This window comes from Poeciliopsis prolifica, unplaced genomic scaffold, assembly GCF_027474105.1.
Source record: "Poeciliopsis prolifica strain line A6 unplaced genomic scaffold, Auburn_PproV2 SCAFFOLD008, whole genome shotgun sequence".
NCBI lineage: Eukaryota > Metazoa > Chordata > Actinopteri > Cyprinodontiformes > Poeciliidae > Poeciliopsis > Poeciliopsis prolifica.
Window position 1 is genome coordinate 63,720 of NW_026562383.1, and position 23,827 is coordinate 87,546.

The following is a 23,827-nucleotide window of genomic DNA, read 5'->3' on the forward strand; positions in this document are numbered from 1 at the left end:
GCAAATTCATGAAAGTTCAGCTTCATAATCTTTGAAACAGCTTAGAAGTACTGAGAAACAGTATATTTTAGTGTTTTGAACAATTCCAGTGTTGATCTCAGTGAAAGAAGTCAAAAATAAGACTAAGACGAAAAAAGCTTTCTCTCAGTGAAATAATTCAAAAATGCACCACTGTGTAATTTTCTGCAAATTCATGAAAGTTCAGCTTCATAATCTTTGAAACAGCTTAGAAGTACTGAGAAACAGTATATTTTAGTGTTTTGAACAATTCCAGTGTTGATCTCAGTGAAAGAAGTCAAAAATAAGACTAAGACGAAAAAAGCTTTCTCTCAGTGAAATAAGTCAAAAATGCACCACTGTGTAATTTTCTGCAAATTCATGAAGTTCAGCTTCATAATCTTTGAAACAGCTTAGAAGTACTGAGAAGCAGTATTTTAGTGTTTTGAACAATTCCAGTGTTGATCTCAGTGAAAGAAGTCAAAAATAAGACTAAGACGAAAAAAGCTTTCTCTCAGTGAAATAAGTCAAAAATGCACACTGTGTAATTTTCTGCAAATTCATGAAAGTTCAGCTTCATAATCTTTGAAACAGCTTAGAAGTACTGAGAAGCAGTATATTTTAGTGTTTTGAACAATTCCAGTGTTGATCTCAGTGAAAGAAGTCAAAAATAAGACTAAGACGAAAAAAGCTTTCTCTCAGTGAAATAAGTCAAAATGCACCACTGTGTAATTTTCTGCAAATTCATGAAAGTTCAGCTTCATAATCTTTGAAACAGCTTAGAAGTACTGAGAAGCAGTATATTTTAGTGTTTTGAACAATTCCAGTGTTGATCTCAGTGAAGAAGTCAAAAATAAGACTAAGACGAAAAAAGCTTTCTCTCAGTGAAATAAGTCAAAAATGCACCACTGTGTAATTTTCTGCAAATTCATGAAAGTTCAGATTCATAATCTTTGAAACAGCTTAGAAGTACTGAGAAGCAATAATTTCAGTGTTTTGAACAATTCCAGTGTTGATCTCAGTGAAAGAAGTCAAAAATAAGACTAAGACGAAAAAAGCTTTCTCTCTGAAATAAGTCAAAAATGCACCACTGTGTAATTTTCTGCAAATTCATGAAAGTTCAGCTTCATAATCTTTGAAACAGCTTAGAAGTACTGAGAAGCAGTATATTTTAGTGTTTTGAACAATTCCAGTGTTGATCTCAGTGAAAGAAGTCAAAAATAAGACTAAGACGAAAAAAGCTTTCTCTCAGTGAAATAATCAAAAATGCACCACTGTGTAATTTTCTGCAAATTCATGAAAGTTCAGCTTCATAATCTTTGAAACAGCTTAGAAGTACTGAGAAGCAGTATATTTTAGTGTTTTGAACAATTCCAGTGTTGATCTCAGTGAAAGAAGTCAAAAATAAGACTAAGACGAAAAAAGCTTTCTCTCAGTGAAATAAGTCAAAAATGCACCACTGTGTAATTTTCTGCAAATTCATGAAAGTTCAGCTTCATAATCTTTGAAACAGCTTAGAAGTACTGAGAAGCAGTATATTTTAGTGTTTTGAACAATTCCAGTGTTGATCTCAGTGAAAGAAGTCAAAAATAAGACTAAGACGAAAAAAGCTTTCTCTCAGTGAAATAAGTCAAAAATGCACCACTGTGTAATTTTCTGCAAATTCATGAAAGTTCAGCTTCATAATCTTTGAAACAGCTTAGAAGTACTGAGAAGCAGTATATTTTAGTGTTTTGAACAATTCCAGTGTTGATCTCAGTGAAAGAAGTCAAAAATAAGACTAAGACGAAAAAAGCTTTCTCTCAGTGAAATAAGTCAAAAATGCACCACTGTGTAATTTTCTGCAAATTCATGAGTTCAGCTTCATAATCTTTGAAACAGCTTAGAAGTACTGAGAAGCAGTATATTTTAGTGTTTTGAACAATTCCAGTGTTGATCTCAGTGAAAGAAGTCAAAAATAAGACTAAGACGAAAAAAGCTTTCTCTCAGTGAAATAAGTCAAAAATGCACCACTGTGTAATTTTCTGCAAATTCATGAAAGTTCAGCTTCATAATCTTTGAAACAGCTTAGAAGTACTGAGAAGCAGTATATTTTAGTGTTTTGAACAATTCCAGTGTTGATCTCAGTGAAGAAGTCAAAAATAAGACTAAGACGAAAAAGCTTTCTCTCAGTGAAATAAGTCAAAAATGCACCACTGTGTAATTTTCTGCAAATTCATGAAAGTTCATCTTCATAATCTTTGAAACAGCTAAGAAGTACTGAGAAGCAGTATATTTTAGTGTTTTGAACAATTCCAGTGTTGATCTCAGTGAAAGAAGTCAAAAATAAGACTAAGACGAAAAAAGCTTTGTCTCAGTGAAATAAGTCAAAAATGCACCACTGTGTAATTTTCTGCAAATTCATGAAGTTCAGCTTCATAATCTTTGAAACAGCTTAGAAGTACTGAGAAGCAGTATATTTTAGTGTTTTGAACAATTCCAGTGTTGATCTCAGTGAAAGAAGTCAAAAATAAGACTAAGACGAAAAAAGCTTTCTCTCAGTGAAATAATCAAAAATGCACCACTGTGTAATTTTCTGCAAATTCATGAGTTCAGCTTCATAATCTTTGAAACAGCTTAGAAGTACTGAGAAGCAGTATATTTTAGTGTTTTGAACAATTCCAGTGTTGATCTCAATGAAAGAAGTCAAAAAAGACTGAGACGAAAAAAGCTTTCTCTCAGTGAAATAAGTCAAAAATGCACCACTGTGTAATTTTCTGCAAATTCATGAAAGTTCAGGTTTATAATCTTTGAAACAGCTTAGAAGTACTGAGAAGCAGTATATTTTAGTGTTTTGAACAATTCCAGTGTTGATCTCAGTGACAGAAGTCAAAAATAAGACTAAGACGAAAGCTTTCTCTCAGTGAAATAAGTCAAAAATGCACCACTGTGTAATTTTCTGCAAATTCATGAAAGTTCATCTTCATAATCTTTGAAACAGCATAGAAGTACTGAGAAGCAGTATATTTTAGTGTTTTGAACAATTCCAGTGTTGATCTCAGTGACAAAGTCAAAAATAAGACTAAGACGAAAAAAGCTTTCTCTCAGTGAAATAAGTCAAAAATGCACCACTGTGTAATTTTCTGCAAATTCATGAAAGTTCAGCTTCATAATCTTTGAAACAGCTTAGAAGTACTGAGAAGCAATATTTTAGTGTTTTGAACAATTCCAGTGTTGATCTCAGTGAAAGAAGTCAAAAATAAGACTAAGACGAAAAAAGCTTTCTCTCAGTGAAATAAGTCAAAAATGCACCACTGTGTAATTTTCTGCAAATTCATGAAAGTTCAGCTTCATAATCTTTGAAACAGCTTAGAAGTACTGAGAAGCAGTATATTTTAGTGTTTTGAACAATTCCAGTGTTGATCTCAGTGAAAGAAGTCAAAAATAAGACTAAGACGAAAAAAGCTTTCTCTCAGTGAAATAATCAAAAATGCACCACTGTGTAATTTTCTGCAAATTCATGAAAGTTCAGCTTCATAATCTTTGAAACAGCTTAGAAGTACTGAGAAACAGTATATTTTAGTGTTTTGAACAATTCCAGTGTTGATCTCAGTGAAAGAAGTCAAAAATAAGACTAAGACGAAAAAAGCTTTCTCTCAGTGAAATAAGTCAAAAATGCACCACTGTGTAATTTTCTGCAAATTCATGAAAGTTCAGCTTCATAATCTTTGAAACAGCTTAGAAGTACTGAGAAGCAGTATTTTAGTGTTTTGAACAATTCCAGTGTTGATCTCAGTGAAAGAAGTCAAAAATAAGACTAAGACGAAAAAGCTTTCTCTCAGTGAAATAAGTCAAAAATGCACCACTGTGTAATTTTCTGCAAATTCATGAAAGTTCAGCTTCATAATCTTTGAAACAGCTTAGAAGTACTGAGAAGCAGTATATTTTAGTGTTTTGAACAATTCCAGTGTTGATCTCAGTGAAAGAAGTCAAAATAAGACTAAGACGAAAAAAGCTTTCTCTCAGTGAAATAAGTCAAAAATGCACCACTGTGTAATTTTCTGCAAATTCATGAAAGTTCAGCTTCATAATCTTTGAAACAGCTTAGAAGTACTGAGAAGCAGTATATTTTAGTGTTTTGAACAATTCCAGTGTTGATCTCAGTGAGAAGTCAAAAATAAGACTAAGACGAAAAAAGCTTTCTCTCAGTGAAATAAGTCAAAAATGCACCACTGTGTAATTTTCTGCAAATTCATGAAAGTTCAGCTTCATAATCTTTGAAACAGCTTAGAAGTACTGAGAAGCAGTATATTTTAGTGTTTTGAACAATTCCAGTGTTGATCTCAGTGAAAGAAGTCAAAAATAAGACTAAGACGAAAAAAGCTTCTCTCAGTGAAATAAGTCAAAAATGCACCACTGTGTAATTTTCTGCAAATTCATGAAAGTTCAGCTTCATAATCTTTGAAACAGCTTAGAAGTACTGAGAAGCAGTATATTTTAGTGTTTTGAACAATTCCAGTGTTGATCTCAGTGAAAGAAGTCAAAAATAAGACTAAGACGAAAAAAGCTTTCTCTCAGTGAAATAAGTCAAAAATGCACCACTGTGTAATTTTCTGCAAATTCATGAAAGTTCAGCTTCATAATCTTTGAAACAGCTTAGAAGTACTGAGAAGCAGTATATTTTAGTGTTTTGAACAATTCCAGTGTTGATCTCAGTGAAAGAAGTCAAAATAAGACTAAGACGAAAAAAGCTTTCTCTCAGTGAAATAAGTCAAAATGCACACTGTGTAATTTTCTGCAAATTCATGAAAGTTCAGCTTCATAATCTTTGAAACAGCTTAGAAGTACTGAGAAGCAGTATATTTTAGTGTTTTGAACAATTCCAGTGTTGATCTCAGTGAAAGAAGTCAAAAATAAGACTAAGACGAAAAAAGCTTTCTCTCAGTGAAATAAGTCAAAAATGCACCACTGTGTAATTTTCTGCAAATTCATGAAAGTTCAGCTTCATAATCTTTGAAACAGCTTAGAAGTACTGAGAAGCAGTATATTTTAGTGTTTTGAACAATTCCAGTGTTGATCTCAGTGAAAGAAGTCAAAAATAAGACTAAGACGAAAAAAGCTTTCTCTCAGTGAAATAAGTCAAAAATGCACCACTGTGTAATTTTCTGCAAATTCATGAAAGTTCAGCTTCATAATCTTTGAAACAGCTTAGAAGTACTGAGAAGCAGTATATTTTAGTGTTTTGAACAATTCCAGTGTTGATCTCAGTGAAAGAAGTCAAAAATAAGACTAAGACGAAAAAAGCTTTCTCTCAGTGAAATAAGTCAAAAATGCACCACTGTGTAATTTTCTGCAAATTCATGAAAGTTCAGCTTCATAATCTTTGAAACAGCTTAGAAGTACTGAGAAGCAGTATATTTTAGTGTTTTGAACAATTCCAGTGTTGATCTCAGTGAAAGAAGTCAAAAATAAGACTAAGACGAAAAAAGCTTTCTCTCAGTGAAATAATTCAAAAATGCACCACTGTGTAATTTTCTGCAAATTCATGAGTTCAGCTTCATAATCTTTGAAACAGCTTAGAAGTACTGAGAAGCAGTATATTTTAGTGTTTTGAACAATTCCAGTGTTGATCTCAATGAAAGAAGTCAAAAATAAGACTAAGACGAAAAAAGCTTTCTCTCAGTGAAATAAGTCAAAAATGCACCACTGTGTAATTTTCTGCAAATTCATGAAAGTTCAGCTTCATAATCTTTGAAACAACTAGAAGTACTGAGAAGCATTATATTTTAGTGTTTTGAACAATTCCAGTGTGATCTCAGTGACAGAAGTCAAAAATAAGACTAAGACGAAAAAAGCTTTCTCTCAGTGAAATAAGTCAAAAATGCACCACTGTGTAATTTTCTGCAAATTCATGAAAGTTCAGCTTTATAATCTTTGAAACAGCTAGAAGTACTGAGAAGCAGTATATTTTAGTGTTTTGAACAATTCCAGTGTTGATCTCAGTGAAAGAAGTCAAAAATAAGACTAAGACAAAAAAGCTTTCTATCAGTGAAATAAGTCAAAAATGCACCACTGTGTAATTTTCTGCAAATTCATGAAAGTTCAGCTTCATAATCTTTGAAACAGCTTAGAAGTACTGAGAAGCAATAATTTCAGTGTTTTGAACAATTCCAGTGTTGATCTCAGTGAAAGAAGTCAAAAATGCACCACTGTGTAATTTTCTGCAAATTCATGAAAGTTCAGCTTCATAATCTTTGAAACAGCTTAGAAGTACTGAGAAGCAGTATATTTTAGAGTTTTGAACAATTCCAGTGTTGATCTCAGTGACAGAAGTCAAAATAAGACTAAGACGAAAAAAGCTTTCTCTCAGTGAAATAAGTAAAAATGCACCACTGTGTAATTTTCTGCAAATTATGAAAGTTCAGCTTCATAATCTTTGAAACAGCTTAGAAGTACTGAGAAGCAATAAATTTCAGTGTTTTGAACAATTCCAGTGTTGATCTCAGTGACAGAAGTCAAAAATAAGACTAAGACGAAAAAAGCTTTCTCTCAGTGAAATAAGTCAAAATGCACCACTGTGTAATTTTCTGCAAATTCATGAAAGTTCAGCTTCATAATCTTTGAAACAGCTTAGAAGTACTGAGAAGCAGTATATTTTAGAGTTTTGAACAATTCCAGTGTTGATCTCAGTGAAAGAAGTCAAAAATAAGACTAAGACGAAAAAAGCTTTCTCTCAGTGAAATAAGTCAAAAATGCACCACTGTGTAATTTTCTGCAAATTCATTAAAGTTCAGCTTCATAATCTTTGAAAAAGCATAGAAGTACTGAGAAGCAGTATATTTTAGTGTTTTGAACAATTCCAGTGTTGATCTCAGTGAAAGAAGTCAAAAAATAAGACTAAGACGAAAAAAGCTTTCTCTCAGTGAAATAAGTCAAAAATGCACCACTGTGTAATTTTCTGCAAATTCATAAAAGTTCAGCTTCATAATCTTTGAAACAGCTTAGAAGTACTGAGACGCAATAAATTTCAGTGTTTTGAACAATTCCAGTGTTGATCTCAGTGAAAGAAGTCAAAAATAAGACTAAGACGATAAAAGCTTTCTCTCAGTGAAATAAGTCAAAAATGGACCACTGTGTAATTTTATGCAAATTCATGAAAGTTCAGCTTTATAATCTTTGAAACAGCATAGAAGTACTGAGAAGCAGTATATTTTAGTGTTTTGAACAATTCCAGTGTTGATCTCAGTGAAAGAAGTCAAAAATAAGACTAAGACAAAAAAGCTTTCTCTCAGTGAAATAAGTCAAAATGCACCACTGTGTAATTTTCTGCAAATTCATGAAAGTTCAGCTTCATAATCTTTGAAACAGCTTAGAAGTACTGAGAAGCAATAAATTTCAGTGTTTTGAACAATTCCAGTGTTGATCTCAGTGAAAGAAGTCAAAAATGCACCACTGTGTAATTTTCTGCAAATTCATGAAAGTTCAGCTTCATAATCTTTGAAACAGCTTAGAAGTACTGAGAAGCAGTATATTTTAGAGTTTTGAACAATTCCAGTGTTGATCTCAGTGAAGAAGTCAAAAATAAGACTAAGACGAAAAAAGCTTTCTCTCAGTGAAATAAGTAAAAATGCACCACTGTGTAATTTTCTGCAAATTTATGAAAGTTCAGCTTCATAATCTTTGAAACAGCTTAGAAGTACTGAGAAGCAATAAATTTCAGTGTTTTGAACAATTCCAGTGTTGATCTCAGTGACAGAAGTCAAAAATAAGACTAAGACGAAAAAAGCTTTCTCTCAGTGAAATAAGTCAAAAATGCACCACTGTGTAATTTTCTGCAAATTCATGAAAGTTCAGCTTCATAATCTTTGAAACAGCTTAGAAGTACTGAGAAGCAGTATATTTTAGAGTTTTGAACAATTCCAGTGTTGATCTCAATGAAAGAAGTCAAAAATAAGACTAGACGAAAAAAGCTTTCTCTCAGTGAAATAAGTCAAAAATGCACCACTGTGTAATTTTCTGCAAATTCATTAAAGTTCAGCTTCATAATCTTTGAAAAAGCATAGAAGTACTGAGAAGCAGTATATTTTAGTGTTTTGAACAATTCCAGTGTTGATCTCAGTGAAAGAAGTCAAAAATAAGACTAAGACGAAAAAAGCTTTCTCTCAGTGAAATAAGTCAAAAATGCACCACTGTGTAATTTTCTGCAAATTCATAAAAGTTCAGCTTCATAATCTTTGAAACAGCTTAGAAGTACTGAGACGCAATAAATTTCAGTGTTTTGAACAATTCCAGTGTTGATCTCAGTGAAAGAAGTCAAAAATAAGACTAAGACGATAAAAGCTTTCTCTCAGTGAAATAAGTCAAAAATGGACCACTGTGTAATTTTATGCAAATTCATGAAAGTTCAGCTTTATAATCTTTGAAACAGCATAGAAGTACTGAGAAGCAGTATATTTAGTGTTTTGAACAATTCCAGTGTTGATCTCAGTGAAAGAAGTCAAAATAAGACTAAGACAAAAAAAGCTTTCTCTCAGTGAAATAAGTCAAAAATGCACCACTGTGTAATTTTCTGCAAATTCATGAAAGTTCAGATTCATAATCTTTGAAACAGCTTAGAAGTACTGAGAAGCAATAAATTTCAGTGTTTTGAACAATTCCAGTGTTGATCTCAGTGAATAAGTCAAAAATGCACCACTGTGTAATTTCTGCAAATTCAATAAAGTTCAGCTTCATAATCTTTGAAAAAGCATAGAAGTACTGAGAAGCAGTATATTTTAGTGTTTTGAACAATTCCAGTGTTGATCTCAGTGAAAGAAGTCAAAAAATAAGACTAAGACGAAAAAAGCTTTCTCTCAGTGAAATAAGTCAAAAATGCACCACTGTGTAATTTTCTGCAAATTCATAAAGTTCAGCTTCATAATCTTTGAAACAGCTTAGAAGTACTGAGACGCAATAAATTTCAGTGTTTTGAACAATTCCAGTGTTGATCTCAGTGAAAGAAGTCAAAAATAAGACTAAGACGATAAAAGCTTTCTCTCAGTGAAATAAGTCAAAAATGGACCACTGTGTAATTTTATGCAAATTCATGAAAGTTCATCTTTATAATCTTTGAAACAGCATAGAAGTACTGAGAAGCAGTATATTTTAGTGTTTTGAACAATTCCAGTGTTGGTCTCAGTGAAAGAATTCAAAAATAAGACTAAGACGATAAAAGCTTTCTCTCAGTGAAATAAGTCAAAAATGCACCACTGTGTAATTTTGCAAATTCATGAAAGTTCAGCTTTATAATCTTTGAAACAGCATTAGAAGTACTGAGAAGCAGTATATTTTAGTGTTTTGAACAATTCCAGTGTTGATCTCAGTGACAGAAGTCAAAAATAAGACTAAGACGAAAAAAGCTTTCTCTCAGTGAAATAAGTCAAAAATGCACCACAGTGTAATTTTCTGCAAATTCATGAAAGTTCATCTTTATATCTTTGAAACAGCATAGAAGTACTGAGAATCAGTAAATTTTAGTGTTTTGAACAATTCCAGTGTTGGTCTCAGTGAAAGAAGTCAAAAATAAGACTAAGACGAAAAAAGCTTTCTCTCAGTGAAATAAGTCAAAAATGCACCACTGTGTAATTTTATGCAAATTCATGAAAGTTCAGCTTCATAATCTTTGAAACAGCTTAGAAGTACTGAGAAGCAGTATATTTTAGTGTTTTGAACAATTCCAGTGTTGATCTCAGTGAAAGAAGTCAAAAATAAGATAAGACGAAAAAAGCTTTCTCTCAGTGAAATAAGTCAAAAATGCACCACTGTGTAATTATCTGCAAATCCATGAAAGTTCAGCTTTATAATCTTTGAAACAGCATAGAAGTACTGAGAAGCAGTATATTTTAGTGGTTTGAACAATTCCAGAGTTGATCTCAGTGAAAGAAGTCAAAAAAAAAAATAAGTTTAAAAAAATGTAGATATGGCTGTTACATCCTTAATTTGTACATTCTTTATCAATGTACTCTCTAGAGGTAAAACATTATGACCACTCATATCTGAAGTGAATGACACTGGTCATCCCAGGCCATGTCAGCTGTTAGTCGGGGATAGTGGGGTATGTAGGCAGAACTTATTGTGAGCATCTAATTGCCTCTGAGAAAAATAATTTAATAACAGAAAACCTCACATATCCACATACAAATTCCACTTTCATAATGTTCAGTTGTATTCTTCCTCTTCCTTATACATCAACCTGAAAAGGTTGTGTTTGGATTCATTACTCCACAGACAAGAAACAAAAATCTCTAGCTTTTTTCTGTGGCTGTGACGAAATTTGAGTTCTTGTCTTTTGGGTTAGTAGTGGTGAACATTTTGGAGTGAGAGTATGGAGCCACAGCTTTCCTGTCAAACCTCAGTTCTTCTTCCTCCGCCTCAGTCATGGATTCTTCTGCTTCAGCAAATTTGTCTTCAACCAAATCAGGAGATGCTGCTGCTCTCTTTGCCTTTAGCTTCCACTTTTCAGTATCTATAAGTGAAGAGGCAGCTGGAAAGACTGAACCAGAACCAGGTTGCTGGTCCAGTTAGTGTCAGCCTCAGAGCCCCCCTGACCACTGGAGAGGGGCACCGACACTCCTCATAGTCGCAGTAGGAACAAAGGTGTGCGATGATGATGGATGGATGGATGGATGGATGGATGGATGAATGGATGGATGGATGGATGGATGGATGGATGGATGGATTGATGGATGGATGGAGGATGGATGGATGGATGGATGGATGGATGGATGGATGGATGGATGGTGGATGGATGGATGGATGGATGGATGGATGGATGGATGGATGGATTGTCTATTATACCACTTAAAAATAATAAAGCAAATGAGTTACGACTTCACTTATTTTGCCTTAGGGATTAAAAAAGTATTTTTTTAATTTGAATTTGAAATATTCCGTTTAGAGAGTGAATTTTCCCAGACTCATGTAGGCAACCATTATTTCTGTATGATGTGCATAAAATGCCAAATACTGAACATGTAAAGAAAAGAAAGGAAAGAAAAAAGATGGCTTCAGTTTCCTTTGAAATAAAATGTGCAGACTTCCAAATCATTTGAATTTTCGAAAATTAAGAGGCTTCAGTTACTACTTTAGACAGCATATTTTCACTACAACTGTATAGAATGTGTAAATAAATATGAATGTGTATATATATGTGTGTGTGTATATACATATTTATTTATGTATTTATGCTGATATATGTGCAACCTCTGTTCATTTACGCAGCCTTTTCTCTTCCTCTTGTCATCTTTGCCTGTTTACATGTGGACAGCTAACCTCATATGCCTGTTTTTAATCTGTGAGAGTCAACAGCACTAATAACCATGAAACTTATTTCACAACAGATGCATCCATTCCATGAACTACGCATTTTTGTCACATTTCATTATTTTCACCCTGAGCACCGTATGAATAAAAGCAAATAGCGTATCCCAGTATTTTTTTTTTTTTAAGCTAAACACACATTCATTTCTTTGTATTTTGGAGGGATGGCTGGGCCCAGGGACAAAGAACTACCACTGACAGAAGCAAAAGGCGTAGACTCTACTGAACCTTAGTTCAAGTCCTGACCCTTGCTCGTGTAGTTTGGTACTTTGGGCCCCATTCACGTCCAGTTCAGTTTACTCTGACATCTCCTTAATCACGCTCTAACTGCCTTTCTCTTCTTTTCTCATGGCCTGAGGTCATGGATTCTCTTTTCTTCATCTTACCGCTCCAGTGTTCTACATTCCTGGGCTTGAGTAGCTTGGTGTGTCATGCTCTTGTATTAATATAGAATTAATTCCTCTTTTATGATTAAGAATATCTATAGCAAACTGTTTTCTTCATAGGCATATTTATATAAACAGCATAAGCTTCACACATTTAAACAAAATTTTTTTAAAGATCAGGTATGAGAAAATTTAAAAGCTTTCCTGTCTCAGAAGAAACTCTGGCTCCACCAAATCACCAAACAGTTTTGAGGAGGATCATCCACATCGTCTTCATGGTGGAAGGATTTTTTTTCCTATCAAAACTGTTGATAGAAAAAAAGTTCTTGTCTTTTGGGTTAGTAGTGGTGAACATTTTGGAGTGAGAGTATGGAGCCACAGCTTTCCTGTCAAAAATGTGTAACTCACTAAAGCAGAAATGTGTTTCCAACACTAAGTGTTTAATAAACATGATTTGATTTTAAAATAATTGGACAGAATTTATTCCCCCTGTTAATCTACCATTTCAAGCTCATACATTTTATTCATTGTCAGCTTTCAGAGCCCTGTGACAGACTGGTCACCTTTCTCATCTGATGACTGCTGAAGATGGGCTTTTAAGGTAGCTTTTAAGGTAGTTTTTCTCCTTTAAGTTCACCCTGAAACCAACTTCATAGTTAATGCCAGCATCAACTGATTCTATAATATTGCTGACTATTTTTTCTACTTCTAACATAAACAGACAAAGAAGTCACTCAGAAATGTTTTTCTATTCCAGGCATCTGGAATTGATGATGGTTTGAGGTACCAACCATCATCAATTCTGATGATGTCACATACATAGAGAGTCCATAACGTCCTAAAATTGTAAGTCATACTTTTTTCTTTGGTGTTTTTCTGTACTCTTTAAAATACAAGCGCTTAATTGCTCTAATGTTTTATTGTTTTTTGTAGGTTTCTGTAAAGTGCAGTGAATGGGAATGTTCTGTTGTTGTTCTTAGGAAGGAGAAATGTCACATAGTAATACTGTATTCCAAATTTGTATGTCACAGTATTCCAGTATTTCTGGAATACTGTGACATTGGTTAAAACGGATGGGTGTTTGTAACCATTCCAAGCAAAAACCAAAGGACTCCTGGACTGGAGCACATTTATTAACATTAAAATTTAAAATAGTTGTAGAGTGAAAATGAAAATAGGAGTTATGAACATAGGTAGAAATGACTGCTGAGGTAAAGAGAGGCAGTCAAGTTCTCTTCTGTTCATTTTGTGCAGAAAGGATACTCTCACAACCTTGGTTGTAATGATTGCTTTAGTGAGTTACACTTAGCTTTCTCAAACCAGTCATTTCCATTAACTGAGAGAGAACATTGGCATCTTTTGTATTAGGGCTCCATCCACACAGAGAGAAACCCTGTAATTTTTTGTAAAGAACAAAAATGAATGTAAAGAACAGAATGAAGCATCACTGAAAATGCTAAAGAAGGTATGCCGAGCCTCAGGATGATGCAAAAAGCACTCCAAACAATACAGAATGGCATCATGTTTGTTATTTGTGAGAGTGAGGTGCATGTAGGTTATAGTCCAATGGTTTTTATCCTTTTTTGAGGTACCAAACCCATCATTTTCATATGCACATTCACTGAACCCTTCTTTAGTGATAAATTAAATATGATTTTTTTTTTCCAAATTCAAGATATAGGTATATGCTTTTTTTACTGGTGCACAAAATGAGTTGTGCATGAACATCACCTGTCTCAAAGAACAAAACCAACACGGTGCATGAACTCACAACAAATTACAGTATTACTTTATTGTGGCTCCAAAGAAATATTTTGGCCCCATAAAAAGAATTTCAGCCCCCAAAAATATATATTTTTTTGCTTTTTTGCTAATTTAAAATAAATTTTGAATTTTTGAAAGAATTTTTTTTAATAGCTCAATTTTTTAAAATTTGAACTTTAATTTGTTTTTGGTAGTTTTGAATCCACAAAATACTCTTTTACTTTTCCCCATCTTCATGCAGCTTCAAGAAGTGTTTCCTTAGTTTTGCCGGTGAGACTAGAGTTGCTCAACTTGACGTTGCATATCATGCAGATGGGACTCTGACTCCCATCCCGTTCCATGATACACCTGAATCCATGTTGTACAACAAGGGTGCTCAAACGTTTTGAGACCAAGATCTACTTTTTCTGTCACCAGCCGGCTAAGATCTACCTCATCACACGAAGACATAAAAATTGTAAATTAAACCCTATTGACTTATTTTCTATGTGAATATACATCAGTTATGTCAGAAATGATAAAGTGATAGAAAACCTAATGTATTCTGGCCCCCAGTACATTAGTATTGGTTTGTGGGATAGTTTGTGGTCTCCCAAAATACCAAAACCACAAAAAAATCTTTACAAAGTTTCCTAAAATCTTCTCTGTGTGGACGGGGCTGAAATATGAAAAATATCTGACCAAGAAACAACAATGGTAAAGGCATGGCTTTCTATACACGTCATTTTTTTCTTATAAACATGCACATGTATATGGCTGTTGTAGGAGGTTTGGTGCTTGCTAGCATGTGCACACTGCGCAGTCTCAATTAAGAGCTCCCTCTACAGGCTGTTCTTGGAATGAGAGGAATTTAAGATCTTTTCATTGCATAAATATTCAAAATTTAAATCTAGGAGACAAATCAAATGTAACATGTGTGACAGTCACTGAATTCTGAGAAGAATCCCAAGAGAATCCCATAACAACACCAAGCTTCTCAAGGGTTGTGCTTACATATATATATTATAAGAAATAAAACATAATTAGGGACAAAAAGTGTCAAATACTAATAATTAAAAAAATGAATAAATATACTTTCACTGAAAAAAGAAAAAAGGGGGAAGAAAAGTGGCTGAAATGATTCATGGAGTAAGGCAACTCATAGTCTGTTGTGAGGATAGGAACTGACAAAAGCAGATCCAATAGCAAACAGAGCTGAGTCGAGAGAGAGAAGGAGGGAGAGACTGTAGGTAGCTCAGAGTAGCTCAGACTCACAGAAGGACGCAGTGGTCCAGGACAGAATAATACTAACAGACCACAAGCTGTAAGCAACTTCTGAAAAGGATATGAAGAAGAAGGATGCAAAAAAAGCTAATTGTTTTTTAACTGGAAATAGCACAAGAATGGAGACCTACATCATTTACAGAAGAATAATCTAATAATCAACTCTTCCAGCAAAGAAATCCAGCAATCGTTCCCGGCAAAGAAAAAATAAGAGAAAAGTGGGAGCAAAATCCTCAGAGCAATATAATTTCCAAACTGAAAAGGAAAACACTGAAGAACAAAACAGCAAGTAAGAAGAAAGCAAACTGGAGTATTTCACAAACGCTCTGCTCAGCTCAGGAAGAAAGATGTCCAAGTCTTTTTCCCGAGTTGATTGGCATGGACCAGCTGGTTGGAAGAGCCCTAGCTTGAGAAAGGAAGTGCATGGCAATCGTTCATGTATGTTAAGAATTGGAGAGAGACTAATGAGGGCTGGTAGTGAAGGGAACCTGCTCGACAAACCCATCAAAATACACAAACAGATTTTCTCAGATGGATCACAGCAAGGATCAAAAGGGCATGCACAACCGCCAGGCCTGCAGGACAAACCCATGTGCACAGGAACTAACATCAGCAAAGGTACATTCACTTTCTTTACATCCTAACTTAAACACAGCTGGTCTAACAGGGAGCAGAGAATCAACACAGTTCAAGGTGAAAAATGATCAGTTGCTAATGTCTTACTAGTACTAGACTGAAAATCTTTTGTTACAGTGAAGATAATGAGCATAAAACATGTTTCTGATTAAACATGTCTACATTTAGAGGCTTATGTTATGAAATAAACAAATTCTGATGCCTATGTAATGTTAAGATAATCACATTTAGTATGACAATTCGCAGGCATGTTTGCGGATAGAGGAGAGGGGGCTTGAGCCCCTGCCTCTTTTATCCTTGTCTCTTTTGTTTTTTTGTTTGCCATTTTTTATTTGGGTGTCAAGAGGTCTGCTTGTGCTCCTCAACAGTAGTATTTAGATAAAAATGATAATTTTCAAAAATAAATTTGTCTGACTGTCCTCGGTCTAAAATGATTGTCAGTGCTTCTGAAAGACAGCAAATAACAATAATAAACAATAATAATAAATTGCTCAAAGTAGGCATAGTAGGCAAAGTAGGCATAGGCATAGTGGGTACAGGTGTACAGCTACAGGTGCTACTAATCAGGACTTTATATAAACCAGCCACTATGGATGGAGAAACAGCAGTGAGTGTCCAGTTTATTTTTGTTAAGTCTCATATGTTCAAACTAAGTGAATTTTGAGTTCTAAAAGAGTTTTTGTTTTTAAAGGGAACATTACTGTTTCTCAGATGGGTATTTGCCTATTGTACTTTTATTTTTTGGGTTATTTGAAGATTAAAGAGAGTGCAAAAGCATAATACCAGTTTATTATTTTTAATTATTCAGCTTGTTGCTAACAATATTTGGGATGGTATATTCCACAATTTCATATGTGGTCCAATTAAATTTTAAAGTTTGGTAAATAAATACTTTATAAAGTCTCATTATTGGTGTGTCTTTTTGGGTGCATTGCGAATGTTCATATTTATCAAACTGTTCTTAGGGGATCCCCCATCAGTCAATTAATGTCCATTACTTTTCTCTGTTCATAGACAAAACAAGTAGTGAGTGGGAACGAGAGAGTTGAGAACATCCTCATCCTGCATGATAATCCAAGTCAAGATCACACAAACCTGTTGTCAGAAAGGTGTTCAACAATAGACTAGATTCATTAGTGGCTGACATATTGTAATAAGTATCTTACAGATGCCTGATTCTAGTGATTTTTTCTTTTTTACTGGGATGTTTGACAGGAGACATGAGCCCAAAAGAACTGAGGAGTGCCAGAAAAGCCTTGTGCATAGAAATTGTCCCTGAGGGAGCTTTTTCAGTTGGAATGGGTGTTTGGCAATATTTCCACCAGAGGGCAGTTCTGAGCTAGCCTCCAAATTGTGAGGTAACTGTCAAACTGCAGCAAAGATTTGTGGAATGGAAACAGTCTTGTTAATGTACATTCTCTCAAAGAGACATAAAACAGGTAGGTGATATGTGAAGATATTAAACGAAATCTCCAGCCACATGCGTCTGCATATTTAACATTCCATAAACGCGCCTTATGGGAGAATGGGACTGAGTGGAAGAAACAAAAGGTTCCCCATGGTGAGCCGGTCTCAGGTAGGCTTGACACATCATGGTTGACATGCTGCACTGGCTTCACCAGTTTAATGAATTGGTCATTTGATAAAACAAAGTTAAAAAAAAAAAAAAAAAAAAAAAAAAGAGAGAGATTTCAAACTTGATGTTTTGTTATACATTCCTTTTTGGCCTGTTTGTTTTCAGAATACCTTAAGATTATATTTACTGTATAGATGTAATCTTTACAGTAGGTGTAAAGATTACTTCTATTGTAAAGTGGCGTGTATATGTGCATGTGTGTATAGATGGAGTGAATTGAACAGACATAAATTAAAATAGTAACTAGGTGAAAGAAATGTTTTTTTTTATTATCAAATGTTGCTCTTCATGTTTCTTGTGATTTATAGATGACCCAGACATTCCTTAGAACCTCTGAAGGTTACCACATTGAATCTATTAGTTGTCATTACAAAGCCAAAAGATTAGTGTTTGTTCAAAAAGAAAACTACATTCCAACATGTATTAATATTACAACTTAATACAGATGTCATATTAATAAACATAATAAATATTTATATTTATTGTGTGCCGATTCCATTTCCATTGTACTAGCGTTGCAACACAAGATGTAAGAAAGATATATTTATCTTTAGAAGTATATATTACATCTGCTTTTGGCTTCCCATGATGTGATTGAGGAGACAGGACTGATCTAGTTCACTGGAGGCCTGGAGGTAAATCGTTATTTTTCACTATGCTGCACAACACTGTGCGAATATTTAGATACAATTTAGACACTTGGGCAGCTATTCAGTCAACTGACTAACAGTGTTATTTAAACTTTTATATGTTAGTGAGACAGATATGGTTTTTATCTGTGTTATTTCTTGAGACAGAAAATTGCTTTAGTGTTAAATAAATGTTTCAAAAAGACTTGAAAATGGCAACATTTTATTTGATGTTTTGCAGTTTACATATGAAGTGTTGAGAAACCCCAACCATTTATTGCTGCATTTAGCAACAAGTGAACATTTTTGTTTTGTAGAGTAAAACTGAAATGCAGACATCTGTGAATAGTTTAACAAAACAGCTGCAACAAATGATCAGATGAAATATGATTCAAAACTGTACACATACAGCTAGCTTTAAATAAATAAACATTATGCATGTTACAAAACATTTCTAACAATAATTGGTGCAGTTTCCAGAAGACAATCAATGTGGTTTAGGAATATTCATAACTAAGTTAAAGTTTTGGGTTAAAGTCAGATGGAAGCTTTGTAGACACAAGGGTTTGAAGATTGAATGAATAGTTTTGAGAATTTCAATTATGTTGCACCAAAGCGAATATCTGAGAGAAAGAGACTCAAATCAATACCTGGTGTAAGACATTCATCATTTTCTTTATTGTAATCAAAACCAAACATCCTGGAATTTACAAACTCATAGTTTGCTTAGTCATTAATGTGTTGTCATGCACATTATCATGAGTGTCCAGAGCATGGCCTGTCATCTTGATAGGCTGGGATTTGAACCCAAGACCTTCTTGGTGTAAAGCAAAAGAGGTAGCAACTGTGCAGCAGAATGAAGTGTACATATTTAATAGATTTAAACAGGTAGCATCATTTATTGAGAGTTTCAATTAAATTTTCTTTAATGCATTCAACAGAGAAAAAATAGTACAAAAAGGATTTGTTAGAAAGTTCACTTTGTAAAAGTTTAAAATGTCATCTTGATAGTTTGATTGCTGTGTTACCATGGCTACAATATGGTAGCTTAAACTTGAACTGGGTTTGTTCAGTCACAGCAAATAATAACCAATATTCAGTAATTGATTTTAAACTTGGCCAATTAATTTGGGCTCAATGTCATAGACTTCACTAAATCTATATTTAAACACATTTAGAGATGCTGAGTTTCTTAGAAGGAGGAGGCCGAGGAGCTAAATCATGATTTTGTATTAGGCCCCATATTACTTTGGGCTGGTTCGGGTTAGGTTGGATTATCAATACTTTTAATCCTCCTGGTCCCCGCAGGATTTTCTTTATCTAATTTGCCAAACTGGTTCTGAGAATACAGTGTTTCTGGGACAACAGTGACGTCAGCTCCTGTGTCTATTTTAAATACAGTCGTTTGTACACCAGTATTGCTATTCCTGGATTATCTTTAACTTCTGCAGAAAGTGATCCCAGGAAAGCAACATTATTGACTGTAGTTGTGCTGTCTGTTGAAAACCCAGCATTCACTTCAAATATTTTTTTATTTCTGCAGACCTTAGCAAAATCTCCCTTTTCATACAATAATTGCAAGCTGCTTCTTTAGCAGGGCAATGATGTGTCGTTTCGTGTCCCCGCTTCTTCTGCACTGAGGTTTTTTATCCTGTGTTGCATCTGGATGATTTATTTTCCTATTTCAAGCCACTACATTTACAAAAAATGGACAGATCCACATTACTTCCTATTTTACTTAGAAAGAAAACAAAAATTAAATAAGAAAAAAATAAAAATAAAATTAACAATTATTAACTTGCTAACCTGCAAAGAAATTTTGTAAATAATAAAATAAAAAAATTTAAAAATAGAAATTTAAGAATACAAGTTTTCTCTGCAGCTGAACCATTCCTGTGAGAGAGGAGAGGTTTTCTTCCTGCGAGGACAAATACAAAAAATAAATATAAACAATTTTTCTAACGTCAACATCAGGCTTATGTTTTTATTGAAAAAAAAATCTTGCCCATAATTTGATGGTTAGAGGGTGCAGGTCACCATGGACCCACTGTCTAAACAACATGGCAGCAGAGAAACTGAGTGTCATTATTAGACCGAGAGCAACCAGACTGATTTATTTTACTAAATTATTATACTAAATGTTATTATTGAAGGGCACAAGCAGGCCTCCTGACACACAAATTAAAGAAAAACTGAGAAGAAAAAAACCTCATTAAGGGCACTAGGGGCATCAAGGATAAAAGGGGCAGTGGCTGCCCCCTCTGCACATGGCTGTTGCTGGGGAAATTAATGTCTGAGTTTCCCTCCTGGACCTGTTACCCAGCAACCTGATCTCAGATAAAGCAAAGTATAATGGATGGATTGGCTTTTGTTTACTTGCTAATATGATGCTTGTAGCTGGTTTCATCAAGTCCCATGCACTTGAAGTCTCATGTAGATTTTGGTTTGGAAACTGTACATCCCCCTATCTTTCAGTGCATCATCCCTATTTTTTTCCTCTCATCCTGTTTTTTCTTTCATTTTTCTCTATTTGACTTAGATTTTGGAATCTTGCCATCCAACCTCTCTCACTCCACAAATTTGACTGCCAGTAGCAGCGGCATAGAACATCTAACAAAGAAGAGGGAACACACTGACATCAATCTTTCCACAGTTGATCCAGTTCTATCCTCCCCAAATACTTTACCTAGAAATTTTACACTTGTTGGTGCCACCTGCAAAGATGAGCAGCAGAACAGTCAAAAAATACCAAAACTGGATTTGGAAAAGAAAAAGGATGTGTTCCTGAAACACCTCAAACAAAAATATCCTCACCATGCTGATGTCATCATAGGACATGGAGAGAGTACGAAGGTGAGTCATATACTGTCACATTCATAATCACTGAAACATTGTCTGTGCTGCTGTTAATTTAGTAACTTACAGAGGATTGCAAAAGTTTGCAAAAGTATCCATACCACTTCAATGGTGGTATGGATATCACCTGCAGACCCTTTTGCTATATTACAACCGTAAACATAAATATATTTCTTTGGAATTTGACGTGACAGACCAACACAAAGTGGTAAACAGTTGTGAGTTAGAAAAAACATTATACATGATTCAAACATTTTTTTTTACGCATAAAAAGCTCAGAAATGTGGCGTGTAAAAATATTTAGCTCTCTGTACTGTATTGATTTAGTTTTGTCCATTCTTCTTTGCAAAACAGCTCAAGTTAAGTCAGATTAGATGAAGAGCATTTGTGAACAGCAGTTTTCAGATCTCGACTGGGTTTAGGTCTGGACTTTGACTGGTCCATTCTAACACATGAATATGTTTTGCTTGAAACAATTCCATTGTACCCCCTGTTTATGTTTAGGGTGGTTGTCCTGCTGGAATGTGGAAATCTTTTTACAGCCTAAGTCTGCTTTAAACTTCTCCACAGCTTTCTGCTGTGTTCTTTGATTATCTTTAGTCATCAACAGCCATTAGGAAATGTCTGCAATCAGAGATAAGGTGGTCAAATACTTTCATACATTGCAATTTGAGTTTTTTATTTGTAAAAAAAAAAAAAATTTCAATCATGTTTAATATTTTTTCTACTTCACAAATGTATACTTTGTGTTTCTGTCTCACAAAAAAATTCTATGAAATACATTTATGTCTGTGGCTGTAATGTTGCAAAATACATCAAAATTCAAGGGGTGTGAGTAGTTTTGCAAGCCATTGTCTATTATTCAGCAAAGAGTTTTTAACTTTTTTTAACGGTAGACATGTCTATCGTTTGACTCCATGAGCAGAGGCATTTAAATGTCACTTTTCAACTGTGAGTTTTGTGCTGTCTGTGTTAGTAATGAAAGAGGACTTCAGTGTGCTGACAGAGAACCTCTGATAGGAGATGTCCCAACTTGCTTAATGAGTCATTCTATAAAGTTGACAAGTTGGTCTTCATGTGCCTGTCAGACAAGTACAGCCAGTATTATTAGCTGAGGTGGAGCTGTGTGGAACAGCATTGTGGTGACAGAGTGGCTGAGCAGGAGAAACAAAGTTGGTCTCTGTCAGAGGACTTGATTCTGACACAGAAACAAGCTACACACACAGAACACAAGTTTCCACACGGATCAAGAAAACACCAAAGATGGAATTTTACCCCTCAAAATGGAATATTAGCTCTTAAATCTAACTCCCCATGCTGATTAGATGGAGAGCGTTTGTGAACAGCAGTCCTCCTTCCCAGCTGGTGAGTACCTAGAACCTTAACAGTCAATGAGGATTTAATGTCTGTCTAAAATCTAAAAAATAGCAACTGCAGACCGCAGCTGTTGAATGCAAAGCACTAGAAAAGGTGTGCTTTCTCTGTGTGTGAGCGTGTGTGTGTGTGTATGTGCGCGTGTAAGGCGTGTGTGCCTGCGTGTGTGTGTGTGCTGGTGTGTGTGTGTGTGGTGTGTGTGTAAAAAGGAAGTACCGGATTTCCTTCTATGCAGACCATCGCTATGTTTACCTGCGTGACAAGAGACTGTTACGCTTAGGCAAGTGTCATGCTGTCATATGAGATTTTTTCTAACTGAAGTCACTTTGCACTTTGTTCCTCAATACTGGTGTTAAGTTCCACAGTAAACCTCATTTAGAATATTTATTTTGAAAACTCAGCCTCATATAGTTCACCGGTGTGCTCAGAAAATCTTCCATTCAAACACAGCAACCAATGATTACATGAGACATATGTTAATAGACTGAGATGATTCAGAATGACCTGGCAACCAGATCTAATCTGCTGTAGTAGGATGACTGCAGCAGAACACGACAAGACAACAGATTACCTGAACAACCTGCTCATTTCCACCTGGGCAGTTTGGGTGGAGCAAACAGAACATTGCTCACATTGCATACAACACACGAAGTCACATGAGAAACAATGATTCACAGTTGTTTTTCCTAAAACGCCATTTTGCACAACATGATGGTGCATCTACTCAAGTATGCTTTGATGAGGAAACAGCATTATAACATGATATAAAACAAAAAAAGTAGATTTTACATAACACTACCCATGTAATATTCAGAAGAAATTTAATATTAAGACAACGGACACCCAATATTTCTTCAGACAAAATAGAATCATCTAAATATGCTTGATTCATAACAGAACTGAATATTCGGACGGAGAGGTGTGTTCTGATGGTACCTCAGAGTGACAGCCGCGGGAAAGAACTGTCCAAGCAGTTTGTGTCCAGAATATGTGGAGTCTACAGAGATGTTAGGTGCCCTTTTCCTTACTCTAGACCTGTTCAAGTTTAGGATGGAAGGTCAGGCCTCATGATTCTCTTTGCAGACCTGATCCTTTGTTGCAGTTTGGACCCATCCCGTCCTGTTCTAGGAACAGGAAGTGATCCATAGTCGACAGTGTTGTTGAGAATGGTGAGGGGAGGACATGTACCTCACCGGCTAGCCAGTCAATCTACCTCCTGTGTGCATGCATGTTTGTCAGTGTCTTAGATCAGAACAATGACTGCGGGGTTATCTGCAAGCGTCAGGAATTTCACAGTCATTTGGGTTCAGAGAGGCGTGGGGATAGAACACACCTCATTGGTTCTGGGGCTGATGGTTCTTGTGTGGAAGAAGATGGTCCCCAGCCTTGTCTGTGGCTGTCAATCAGTCAGTCAGGAGGGCGTCACTGCCACTGACAGCAATGAGCTGGTGAGCTGCTCGTGGAGGATGTCAGCTCAAAGAATTTCATAGTTTTCCAGTGCTTTGTTATTACACTGATCCAAAGGTCTTACAGGTAGGAAAAATTTGCAAGCTATGTTTTCTGTTTCCCTTTCATTTCCAAACTGCAGCTACATATCTCTGTGCTTATGTGGTTGAAATGTCTTTAGAGAGAATGCAAATTTTTACAAATTAATAACCTTGCAAAAAGCATCCAATTCTCAAAGACCAGCACTGTCAGTGACACAGAGTTATAGGGAAATATCTATAGGCTCTCAAAAGCAGGTCATGTTTTCATTCCACAACAAGAAACATGAAATGAATAACCAGTTTCACCAAAAGAAGACTGGAATGTGACAGAGTATTTTCCTTTTGCCTTTTAGGGAACAGAGCCGAGTATTGCTGCTAATTATGCATGTAGTTAACTAATAAATCCCCAAGCAATATTTGAACTTATGTTGTTGTTGATTTATATTTAAAAGACAAACTTCA

The 23,827-nt window shown here is 35.0% G+C and overlaps 1 protein-coding gene across 4 annotated transcripts in view; it reads left to right on the forward strand.

The window, feature by feature from the left end:
* Positions 1-14,776: 14,776 nt before the first annotated feature.
* Positions 14,777-23,827, forward strand: part of si:ch211-207d6.2 (sickle tail protein homolog) — a 37,187-nt gene continuing 28,136 nt past the window's right edge. For all 4 annotated transcript variants that reach the window (XM_055032958.1, XM_055032956.1, XM_055032959.1 and 1 more), the window contains exons 1-2: positions 14,777-15,365; positions 20,188-20,501. In XM_055032958.1, coding sequence (XP_054888933.1) covers positions 15,095-15,365; positions 20,188-20,501 — 585 coding nt within the window. In that variant the 5' untranslated portion in view covers positions 14,777-15,094. The remainder of the gene's footprint in view (positions 15,366-20,187; positions 20,502-23,827) is intronic.